General features: G+C 39.4%; 2 protein-coding genes across 4 annotated transcripts in view; one reads left to right on the forward strand and one right to left on the reverse strand.

Moving 5' to 3' along the window:
- LOC126259280 (nuclear envelope integral membrane protein 1a) overlaps positions 1-10234 on the reverse strand; it is a 117934-nt gene extending 107700 nt beyond the window's left edge. Inside the window, exons 1-2 of the mRNA XM_049955927.1 lie at positions 10084-10234; positions 9833-9951 (exon numbers count right to left, since the gene is read on the reverse strand). Coding sequence (XP_049811884.1) covers positions 9833-9951; positions 10084-10198 — 234 coding nt within the window. The 5' untranslated portion in view covers positions 10199-10234. The remainder of the gene's footprint in view (positions 1-9832; positions 9952-10083) is intronic.
- Positions 10235-10339: 105 nt separating this feature from the next.
- Positions 10340-12110, forward strand: part of LOC126259279 (tubulin epsilon chain-like) — a 136363-nt gene continuing 134592 nt past the window's right edge. Inside the window, exon 1 of one of the 3 annotated variants that reach the window (XM_049955925.1) lies at positions 10340-10815. In XM_049955925.1, the coding sequence (XP_049811882.1) occupies positions 10791-10815 (25 nt within the window). In that variant the 5' untranslated portion in view covers positions 10340-10790. The remainder of the gene's footprint in view (positions 10816-12110) is intronic. The other 2 variants (XM_049955924.1, XM_049955926.1) reach the window with 2 other exon arrangements.

Genomic DNA, 12110 nt, shown 5'->3' on the forward strand with positions numbered 1-12110 from the left:
GCTGGGGGTGGTTCTTCAGAGTGCATTTTTAGGGTTTTGGTGGGACGGACGAAAAGGGAATTGGTGAGATTAACTGGGGAGTTTATTGAAGAGGGCAGTACAGTAGTTTCAGATGCTTTTTCATCTTATAGAGGGTCGGGCAAGAGGGGGTATCAGCATTTAGTAGTTAACCATGGTTTTGAATTGTAAAATTATGAGACTGGGTCTTGTACAAATACGATAGACGGGTTTTGGGGGCAGTTAAGTCAGCTATTGGGAAGGGGAAGAGTCGCTCTTCTAACCTTCGGTCTCATTTAGATGAATACTGTTGGCAGAAGAGCATCCCTGAGGGCTACTGCGTTTTTTTAAGGGCTATTAGAAAAATCTATATGCCACAGGTGGTTGGTTAAGGAGGTGATGTGAGGGTCGGTGGCTGTGGATTGTTGGGGGGGGGGGGGGTTGCAGTTGATAATGTTTGTGGAGGTAGGTGGGTGAGGGGTGTAGTTGATAATGTTTGTGGAGGTAGGTGGTTGAGGGGTGGTGGTTGGTTTGTGATTATATTGTGGAGGATCTATTTTGTTGCAGTTGTTGTTGAGTTGTAGGGTGTGATTGAGATTTGTTTATTTTTTGGTTTATATTTGTTGACTGACCTAGAGTGCAGTGCCAGAACTTTTTTGTGGTGAGTAGTCGTGCTTTTCGGTGTATTTTTTGCCTGTTATGATGGTACGTGGGGTACTTCTGTGTTGTTTGGTTGGTGGTATCAGTGTTTTGGTATCTTGAGTTGCTGTTGAAGGGAAGTGTCTGATTCCAATGCGCGGTCGTAGCTATGAGTGTTTTGGTATTGTGAGCTGCTGCTAACCTATATAGATGTAGGGAAGTGTCCAATTCCAATGCATGGTTGTAGCTATGGGTGTTTTGGTATTGTGAGCTGCTGCTGAGCTACATAGGTCAAGTGATGTGTTCAATTCCAATTTTGCTTGTCTAGGTGTTGGTTTTGTGGTACCAATAGCTGTGGTGCTAGTGTAATTTTTGGAGGTTTATAATGTGGTATCGACAACTGCGGTTGAGCTATATAGATGAAGCGAAGTGACAAATTCCGGGGAATATTGTGTGTAGTGGAATTTGGGTATTGTGTGTTGTCGATTTATTTCGTCGTTTTGTGTCATTTGGTATGGTGGTCTGTGTTTAAATTTAGTTTGTCTCCACCCCAAAACCCCCAATTTCCCATGCTTGTCCCGTTAGTTTGATTATATTTTTGGAGGAAGATGTGTGTGTTGGTTTTTCGATCTATATTCGTCTTTGCTGTCATGTTTACGTAATGACGTCAAAGGCACCATATTGGAGCCGTAGGGAATGCTCGTTTCCGCCATGCTGGCGACGTTATGGGTCAAAGCAGATGGGTGGAATCGGACACTTCTGTATTATAATGTTGAAGCACTGAGTGGTCGATAGGCATGTACAACAAATATGAAACCATCAATGAGACTTTTTAATTTTTTTTCTTTGTGCAAACAGTGATCTATGGATTAGGAGGAGTTGTCAAACATTTATGATGTCAGTTTGTTTGGAAGTAATTCTACTATTCATTAAATTATTTACATCACTGGGTACATGGTCAACAACTTTAAGGCTGAATACCTCACTCCTTTCTGTGGCATAGTATGGCTGAATGATGCATGTGTAAACTGTATGTTTTTCTACGATCTCCAGCCAGAAATAGTACCGTGTGTGTGTGTGTGTGTGTGTGTGTGTGTGTGTGTGTGTGTGAGGTGTGCCTGCTGGTGTGAAAGTGTGTACGTGTGTGCGCACATTTTCCTTTCTTTTCTGAAGTAGGATCTGGCCAAAAGCTCAGTGCGTAACTGCATTTTCATTGTGCCTGTCTTCAACTCAACATGTCACCTCTATGGCGAATAGCAATCTAGGGCCTATCCCTTTCATAAATTCTGATAATCTTATCTGGATTTTCCACCGTTTGATTTTTCCAGACAGTAAGAAATATGTTTAACGTTTCATGAACAGATCCATAGCCTTAGGAAGAGATGTTTAACATACGCAAATGTGACAAACTCTGTGGATGCACGCGCACATGCACACCCACACCCACAAACGAACACTGGTTGACTCCCTGAACAGCATAAAGGGAAACTGCTCCTCTTCGTTTTAATAGCATTCCAAGTCAGTCTCAATACAAGAAATAAATACCAAAAGGCAATTTCTGAACATCTTTTGTCACCCCTTCTCATCCACACCACCCTAATGCTAGTAGAGCATCTTACAACCACAGTATATTTCTACAAATAATAAGTCATGTAGCTAACAAGCTAGGCTCAAATTGCCCAACATGTTACTGAGATATGCTTCAAAGTAACCCTCTTTTCATTCCTACCCCTATGAGACGTACCGTATTTACTCGAATATAAGCCGCAAAAAAAGAAAAAAAAAGAAAAATAAATAAATAAATAAATAAATAAAAAAAAAAGAAAAATAATTCCCCGAATCTAAGCCGCACCTGAAATTTGAGACTCTAAATTCAAGAGGAGATAAAAGTTTTAGGCCGCACCTCCAAATTGAAACAAAGTTGGTCCATTTTAATATGAGACACAATTTAGGTCGAATGAATGACGATACAACTACAGTAGTTTGGTTCGAGTCGTAAGCTTAGGAATTAAGCTTTACAAGGTAGCCATTGCTATGAGTCAGGCGCTCCGTCCGTATTGATACGGTTACCCTTCCTTTTTCACGTGCTTCGTCTGGTTTGAATTGATTGCTTATTTTTCTTTGATCTGATAAGCGCCGTTTTCTTTGTTATAGGTGTTTACGTCACTCTAAGCTGAAAATGCATTACTGTACTGTGTCATGCATTGTTTGTCGCATTCTGATAATGCGTGTTCACGGCCTGTCGCCGCTCGCGGCATGGCTTGCCTTTCTGCGCGCTACTGCCGCTTTAAAAAAAAAAAAAAAAAAAAACAATGATCAACAAGAACCAATAATAGACTGCGTATGATAGAAGATGTTCTGAATGAGAGTTTAGCGAAAATTTTTCCCCGTTTGAAAATCTTTGCAGACGCCGCTTTAGTACATTACATTACACTCTGTACAGAAATTAGTCATCTTAGATTTAAATATCTAGTCAATTGCCGTGCTTCATTTCTGACTGTATCACTATTAGCCAGAAGAATAATACGAATATAAACATGACATGATATGTATATTCTTCCGCGTTTGCTGTTGTCTCACTCTAGTTTCGTAGTTTATTAGGCAGATAGGATTTAAATGAGATAGCAGCAAACACGAAAGAATACATCGCAAAATGTTTATATTCGTATTATTCTTATGGTGAAGCGAAAACTGCATGTGATTCACAATTCATAAAAGTTCCTATTAGCAACCATCTCTTCTCACAGGTAGAAAAAAAATTCAGAACATATAGAGTAAGCCATATTGACAAAAATCCCAAACAGTCTTGCCAGTCGGATTTTCGTAGTACATTGAAATGCTGCTGCATTCGAAGATGAACAATATGGAATTTGTATTTACTTCGTTGGATAATGTATGAAAATGCAGTGGTCGAAACTCGGGGTGGAGAAAAAAGCTTGTCTTCCACCTTTTTTCTTTTTTACTGACGCAGAGGTTTTGGCGCCAATATTTATCTTTGTGCCTGCAAAGCAAGCCTGTGTAGCGCTACATATTTTCGACGGCAGAAGTTAGTTGTGGCGGCACCTACCAACATTTTTCAGAACTTCCGCTTACTTTGTACTCGATTCTAAGCCGCAGGCGGTTTTTTGGATTACAAAAACCGGAAAAAAGTGCAGCTTAGATTCGAGTAAATACGGCCCGCCCGCCCCCTTTAAAGAAATTACCTCCCTTGTGTAAAAAAATTCAAACGTTTGATTACTTTGCAAATGAATTAATGTGTTACATATCTCACATTGAGCATGTATGTGAGAAAAAGTTTTGAAATTATGCTTAAGGTTGCTGCAAAATTGTCGTCATCTTCAGTCCAGAACCTGGTTTGATGCAGCTCTCCATGCTACTCTATCCTGTGCAAGCTTCTGTATCTCCCAGTACCTACTGCAACCTACATCCTTCTGAATCTGTTTAGTGTATTCAATTCTTCGTCTCCCTCTATGATTTTCATCTTCCACGCTGCCCTCCAATACTAAATTGGTGATCCTTGATGCCTCAGAATATGCCCTACCAAATGAACCCTTTTTCTAGTCAAGTTGTGCCATAAATTTCTCCTCTCTCCAATTCTATTCAGTACCTCCTCATTAGTTATACGAGGTGCGGCTAGGAAAAAACCGGACTGATGCTGGAAAAAACATTTATTTACAATTTCATGTTATCTCCTTCAATGTACTCTCCTCCTCGGTCTCTACACCGCTCCATACGAATTTTCCACTGTTCATGGCAATGCTGCAGATCATTTTTGGTAAGTCCATACATTACTTCCGTCGCTTTTTCTTTTACTGCTTCAACAAATCTAGTTCCTTTCAAAGCTGACTTGACTTTAGGGAAAAGAAAAAAGTCACAGGGGGCCAAATCAGGTGAGTAGGGTGGATGATCTAAGATGGGAATGTTGTGTTTTGCCAAAAACGTCTTCACTGACAACGCACTGTGAGCTGGGGCATTGTCTTGGTGAAGGATCCATGACTTTTTCTCCACAAATCGTTCCGTTTTCTCCGTACTCGCTCACGTAGGGTAGCCAGGACGCTAATGTAGTAATGCTGATTCACTGTTTGTCCCTCTGGTACCCAATCAATGTGCACAATCCCTTTGATGTCAAAAAAAAAAAAAAAAAAAAAAAAAAATCATCATTGCCTAGAATTTCGATTTTGACATTCGTGCTTTTTTTGTCGTGGAGAACCAGGAGTTTTCCAATGCATCGATTGGCGTTTAGTTTCGGGATGGTAAGTAAAAAACCACGATTCATCGCAAGTAATAACATTTTGTAAGAAGGTGGGATCACTTTCAATGTTTTCCAGGATGTCAGAACAAATCATTCTTCGGCGTTCCTTCTGTTCAATTGTGAGACACTTTGGAACCATTTTTGAACAAACTTTGTTCATGTTGAAACTTTCATGAAGAATCTGCCTAACACTTTCCTTGTCAACTCCTGTTAACTCAGACACTGCTCTGATTGTTAAACGGCTATCTTGTCGAACAAGTTTACCGATTTTTTCAATGTTTGCATCAGTTTTTGCTGATAATGGTCTGCCAGTGCGAGTGTCATCACTGGTGTCTTCGCGGCCATCTTTAAATCGTTTAAACCACTCAAACACTTGTGTTCGTGATAAACAATCATCGCCGTACACTTGTTGTAACATTACTAACGTTTCACTTGCAGATTTTCCTAGTTTGAAACAAAATTTGATGTCAACACGCTGTTCTTTCTGTACACTCAACATTTTCTGACGCACAGACAAAACGTCAACTACTTAAAACAGACGCCACGGGCAGACTGAGTGCAGGAGGCAGATGAAACTCGAGCAGTAGGCGGAGCGAGAGTCACGTGACAGGCCACGCGACTTTCAGCCTTATTGCATTCGTTTTATTGTTTCACCAGTACTAGTCCGGTTTTTTTCTAGCCACACCTCGTATGATCTACCCATCTAATCTTCGGCATTCTTCTGTAGCACAACATTTCAAAAGCTTCTATTCTCTTCTTGTCCAAACTATTTATCATCCATGTTTCACTTCAACACATGGCTACACGCTATACAAATTCTTTCAGAAACGACTTCCTGACACTTTAATCTATACTCGACGTTAACAAATTTCTCTTCTTCAGAAATGCTTTCCTTGCCATTGCCAATCTACATTTTATATCCTCTCTACTTCAACCATCATCAGTTATTTTGCTCCCCAAATAGCAAAACTCTCCTACTATTATAAGCATCTCATTTCCTAAACTAATGACCGATTTAATTCGACTACATTCCATTATCTTCATTTTGCTTTTGTTGATGTTAATCTTATATGGGCCTTTCAAGACACTGTCCATTCAGTTCAGCTGCTCTTCCAGGTCGTTTGTTTTCTGACAGAATTACAATGTCACTGGCAAACATCAAAGTATTTATTTCTTCTCCATGGATTTTAATTCCTATTCCGAATTTTTCTTTTGTTTCCTTTACTGCTTGCTCAATATACAGATTGAATAACATTGGGGATAGGCTACACCCCCGTCTCACTCTCTTCCCAACCACTGCTTCCTTTCATGCACCTCAACTCTTATAACTGCCATCTGGTTTCTGTACAAATTGTAAATAGCCTTTCGCTCCCTGTGTTTTACCCCTGCCACGTTCATAATTTGAAAGAGTATTCCAGTCAACAGTGTCAAAAGCTTTCTCTAAGTCTACAAATGCTAGAAACACATGTTTGCCTTTCCTTAATCTATCTTTTAAGGTAAGTTGTAGGGTCAGTATCGCCTCACTTGTTCCAACATTTCTATGGAACCCCAACTGGTCTTCCCCAAGGTCGGCTTCCACCAGTTTTTCCATTCATCTGTATAGAATTCGTGTTAGTATTTTGCAGCCATGGCTTATTAAACTGATAGTTCGGTAATTTTCACATCTGTCAACACCTGCTTTCTTTGGGATTGTAATTATTATATTCTTCTTGAAGTCTGAGGGTATTTCGCCTCATACATCTTGCTCACCAGATGGTAGAGTTTTGTCAGGACTGGTTCTCCCAAGGCTGTCAGTAGTTCTAATGGAATGTTGTCTACTCCTGCGGCCTTGTGTCGACATAGGTCATTCAGTGCTCTGTCAAACTCTTCATGCAGTATCATATCTCTTATTTCATCTTCATCTACATTCTCTTCCATTTACATAATATTGTTTTCAAGAACATCGTCCTTGTATAGATCCTCTACGTACTCCTTCCACCTTTCTGCTTTCCATTTTTTGCTTAGAACTGGGTATCCATCTGAGCTCTTGATATTCACGCAAGTGGTTGTCTTTTCTCCAAAGGTCTCTTTAATTTTCCTGTAGGCAGTATCTATCTTACCCCTAGTGATATGCACCTCTACATCCTTACATTTGTCCTCTACCCATCCCTGCTTGGCCATTTTGCACTTCCCGTCGATCTCATTTTTGAGGTGTTTGTATTCCTTTTTGTCCGTTTCATTTACTGCATTTTTATATTTTCTCCAGTCATCAATTAAATTCAATATCTCTTTTGTTACCCAAGGATTTCTATTAGCCCTCATTTTTTTACCTACTTGATCCTCTGATACCTTCACTATTTCATCTCTCAAAGCTACCCATTCTTGTTCTATTGTCTTTCTTTCCCCCATTCCTGTCAATCGTTCCCTAATGCCCTCCCTGAAGCCCTCTACAACCTCTAGTTCTTTCAGTTAATCCAGGTCCAATCTCCTCAAATTCCCACCTTTTTGCAGTTTCTTCAGTTTTAATCTACAGTTCATAACCAATAGATTGTGGTCAGAGTCCACATCTGCCCCTGGAAACGTCTTACAGTTTAAAAACTGGTTCCTGAATCTCGGTCTTACCATTATATAATCTGAGATCTTCCAGTATCTCCAGGCTTCTTCCATGTATACAACCTTCTTTTATGATTCTTGAACCAAGTGTTAGCTGTGATTAAGTTATGCTCTAGGCAAAATTCTACCAGGCGGCTTCTTCTTTCATTCCTTACTCCTATTTCATATTCACATACTATGTTTGCTTCTGTTCCTTTTCCTACTATCGAGTTCCAGTCACCCACGACTATTAAATATTCGTCTCCCTTCACTATCTGAATAACTTCTTTTATCTCATCATACATTTCATCAATCTCTTTGTCATCTGTGAGCTAGTTGGCATATAAATTTGTACTACTGTGGTAGGCGTGGGCATCATATCCATCTTGGCCACAATAATGCTTTCACTATGCTGGTTGTAGCAGCTTACCCGCATTCGTATTCATTATTAAACCTACTCCTGCATAACCCCTAACTGATTTTGTATTTATAACCCTGTATTCGCCTGACCAGAAGTCTTGTTCATCCTGCCACCGAACTTCACTAATTCCCACTATAACTTTAACCTATCCCTTTCCGTTTTTAAATTTTCTGACCTACCTTCCTGATTAAGGGATCTGACATTCCACGCTCTGATCCATAGAACGTCAGTTTTCTTTCTCCTGATAACGACGTCCTCCTGAGTAGTCCCCGCCCAGAGATCCGAATGGGGGACTATTTTACCTCCGGAATATTTTACCCAAGAGGACGCCATCATCATTTAACCATACAGTAAAGCTGCGTGCCCTCGGGAAGAATTACTGCTGTAGTTCCCCCTTGCTTTCAGCCGTTCGCAGTACCAGCACAGCAAGGCCGTTCTGGTTAGTGTTACAAGACCAGATCAGTCCATCATCCATATGTTGCCCCTGCAACTACTGAAAAGGCTGCTGCCCCTCTTCAGGAACCATTCGTTTATCTGCCCTCTCAACAGATACCCTTCCGTTGTGGTTGCACCTATAGTATGGCCATCTGTATTGCTGAGGGACACAAGCCTCCCCACCAACGGCAAGGTCCATGGTTTATGGGACACACACACACACACACACACACACACACACACACACACACACACACACACACTCTATATATAAGAACAGTTCTATATAAGACGCCAAAACCTTACTCTTATTTGCAAACTGTAACTGACTGTTGACTAATTCCATATGGGAGTAAAGGGACTCTGAGGCTGTTGTCAACATACCCAACTGTTTTCAAGAGGTTCTAGAATGAACCTGAAACATCAGTCTTTTTACTCACTTCTGTGATCCAAAAACTTTTTTTGCATCAATGATGAGTTACCCCAGAATATTATGACAAACACTAGTGAATGAACATAGTTGAAGTCAGTCATATTTTACATTTTTCTAGCTTGAATGTGGTGGTATTCACAATGCAAAAGTTAACTATTCACTTCTTAGATACATGAAGGAATATCATTTACATTAACAAGAGTGGAACCAATACTGATCCTTCCGATAAACCTGTAGTGGTCATTTCCTTTTCTGAAGATGCTGTTTCATTATTTAAAGACAGAAACCAGGAAAATCTCTGACACTATAATAATTGAGCCTCTGGGAGAATACTGCGAATTGCATAATCAAATACTTTTAAAAATCTCCAGAAACAATGTTCTGTCATTTCAGTTTTGTGTAATCCAATTTGTGGGTCGAAAAACGCTTGTATTGTTGAGGAACCCTTTTTAAAATATAAGCTCAGAATGGCTAAGTACCTCATTTTGAGGGCAACTTAGTATGGTTCTCTTATACAAATTTTCTTCTAGTACCTTCAATAAGGATGTAAGTAATGAGACTGCTAGGTAATTATTAATATGTCTCTCACTACATTTCTTGTAAAGTTGTCTGACAACATATTTCAGGCTCTCTGAGAATGTCCTCCGTAATGTTTTGCGTATATGAATATTTTTATTATACGTGAAGAACAAGGTTTAAGTACTTGAGATACTGCAAACTCTGAGAGTAGGAGCTACATGGGTGCCTTTCACTACAAACCAAAACGCTTATATTACGGTAGTGTACAAGAGGTCCTTGTCCAACAATAGATGTCAAATAGCTCAGTATCATTTATTGCTAATATGCTGTACACCACTATTTTGTAACAACCACTTCCTGTTACTATATACCTCGACTCAATGCGTATCTCTGATGTGATCCTAGGCCTACGTGACTGTGTCAACGAGTATTTTAATACTATGACTAAACAAGTACCAATGCATTGCACAGCAATAATCAACCTTTCCTTAACGATGGTAGTAGAGATACACTAGAGAACATTAACATAAAAAGGTCAAAGGGAGTAGTAGTTTCGACAACTTACCGTCACTGTTTCGAAGGTGTGGAGAACGTGCTTCGGTTTTCCAGGGTAACAATATATCTCAAAATGTCGTTCATATGCGCAATCGCAGGTCACTTTGTCGTCCGGATACATGTCATGCACTAAGTGAAACCATAATTCGATATTTAAATCCAGCAGTTGTGCTTTACTGATATTTTCACAATCACTGTTGAGACTTTGTTCCAAATATGAAACAAAAAGTGATATTACCCGCAGCTTCCCATTCTACTTACCTTTAAATGGTAATGTGTAAGTTTCTGATAAAATTGGCTGACAGACAACAATAATTAATAAAATACAGGTAATTTTCCACATCGGTTCGTTTACGAATTTCATGAAGAGCGCCATCTTCAAAGATCTTATCTGGACAGAGGTTGCACTCGTTTTGTGTATACTACATGGTTGTATGAACACCTTCGACCATAGATATTGGTATCTATGGTCGAAGATGACCACCGTGTGTGTGACTAGCTCGCATCTAAGAACTTTGATAATATTTTCAAAGATTGTCAAGTATTTGTCAATGTTTCTCCTATCGTCAAATTTAGTGTAACATCCGCAATTTGAGTGGTTTAATGATCGTGCATCTCTGCTAGCATATATTTTTAAATATTTACCCTGTTGCATACTTATGAAAAGATTGATGACATGGCTTCGAAATACGTCGAGTCTCTGATATTTTGCCACTAGTATTAGGAAGCTTTGAACAACAACAACAACAAAGCGCGGTTAATTGAAATTTGAAAGTGTTGTGTGTTCCGTGTTCTGTTGACTGACTTTTGAAGGTTATTTTCGCTGTAATGCATCGTAACTACTTTTGAATTACATCTTCGCTGTAGTACGTACGTTATCTAAGAATCCTGCACTATTTACCAATAAAGAAATTAGTGAAAGTGTTTTCCGAAATGAAGTGTCTGTGTTGTCAAACTTGCAGCAAGTAATGAGCGAATTCATCATCGTTCAAGGTATGCGAAGATATTTTCGTTGCTGTTAATTAGAGGGGATATGTGTTTGTTTGTGCAAAATTGAGATACCTTATGAATTTGTTGATGATTAAATAATAAATTTCGGAAATACGGAAGCGTCCGATCTCGCCCGTCTGCTTTGACCCATGACGTCACAAATATGGCGGAAAAAAAAACAAACACACACACTTTCCACAAGAAGCATAATGACACTAACGGGACAAGCGCGCGCGGGAAATGGGGTTTTTTGGGTGGGGGGCAAACTAAATATAAACAAATTTAGACGCCTTGCGTAGCTACAACGTGTAAGTGAAGACAGTCATGCATGAATACCCACCCACCTCCCCAGGGGTCGTAACCCCTGCAACCCATAGAAGATAAAGATGCTTCAGTAGCTGATTAGTGTTTTTTGTCTTAAAAAAAAAAAATCTCGCGGGATAGAACGAACAGATCAGAAAGATAAATATAATAAACTAAAACAGAAATTGGAGGAAACAGATAATTAAAATAAGTAATAAGTGTTTGTAAATTAAAAAAAAATTCACGAGATAGAACGAACAGATCAGAAAAGTAAATAAAATAAGATAAAACAGAACTGGAGACAGCCACATTCAAACCAAAATCCGACGTCACACACGACAACACCCTTACGTCACGTGTCAAAGCCGACGCGTGGGATCGGACGCGTCTGTCGACCCTAAATGTCTTTTAATTGGTTGTCGAGTTGGTTTATTAAGTAGCGGCCAAAGCACGTATAATTTTTTCCCTTTCACATTGTTTGAAAACAACAATAGGTTTAGAAAAAAACTGATTTATTTATTTATATCTTCTTTGGAGCATATTGTTAAATATTAGGTACAACATTATTGGCCCTATGTGGTACGTATTTTTTGCATAAGTCACCTTTCATGGAAGCAATCAAGGAAAACACAGTGGATCAATTAGGATTGTAATTAGATGTGTGAAGTCTACATGCATTTAGGACTTCCCTGTTAAACTAGCATTTCAATGTGTGTGCATGAAGTGCAACTGTACCTATTTCAGTACTTTGGGCAGGGACAGTGCAGTTCCTAAGAGTATGGTAGCCTATATATCATTCCGGGAAAGTGATGGTTGTAGCACAGGCCCTGTTATTTCATATCCTGTAACTCCTTTTTCAAAGAATGACATAACAGCCACTTATCAAGTGTGCAACGTGATAATGGAGTTAGTTTTTTTCCAGTCTGTGATCACGGAAAAGAACTGATCTTGGCAAAGTGTAATTGCATACAGGCAAGAAAATGGTGGAACAGTTA

The sequence above is a fragment of the Schistocerca nitens genome, chromosome 5, assembly GCF_023898315.1.
Source record: "Schistocerca nitens isolate TAMUIC-IGC-003100 chromosome 5, iqSchNite1.1, whole genome shotgun sequence".
NCBI lineage: Eukaryota > Metazoa > Arthropoda > Insecta > Orthoptera > Acrididae > Schistocerca > Schistocerca nitens.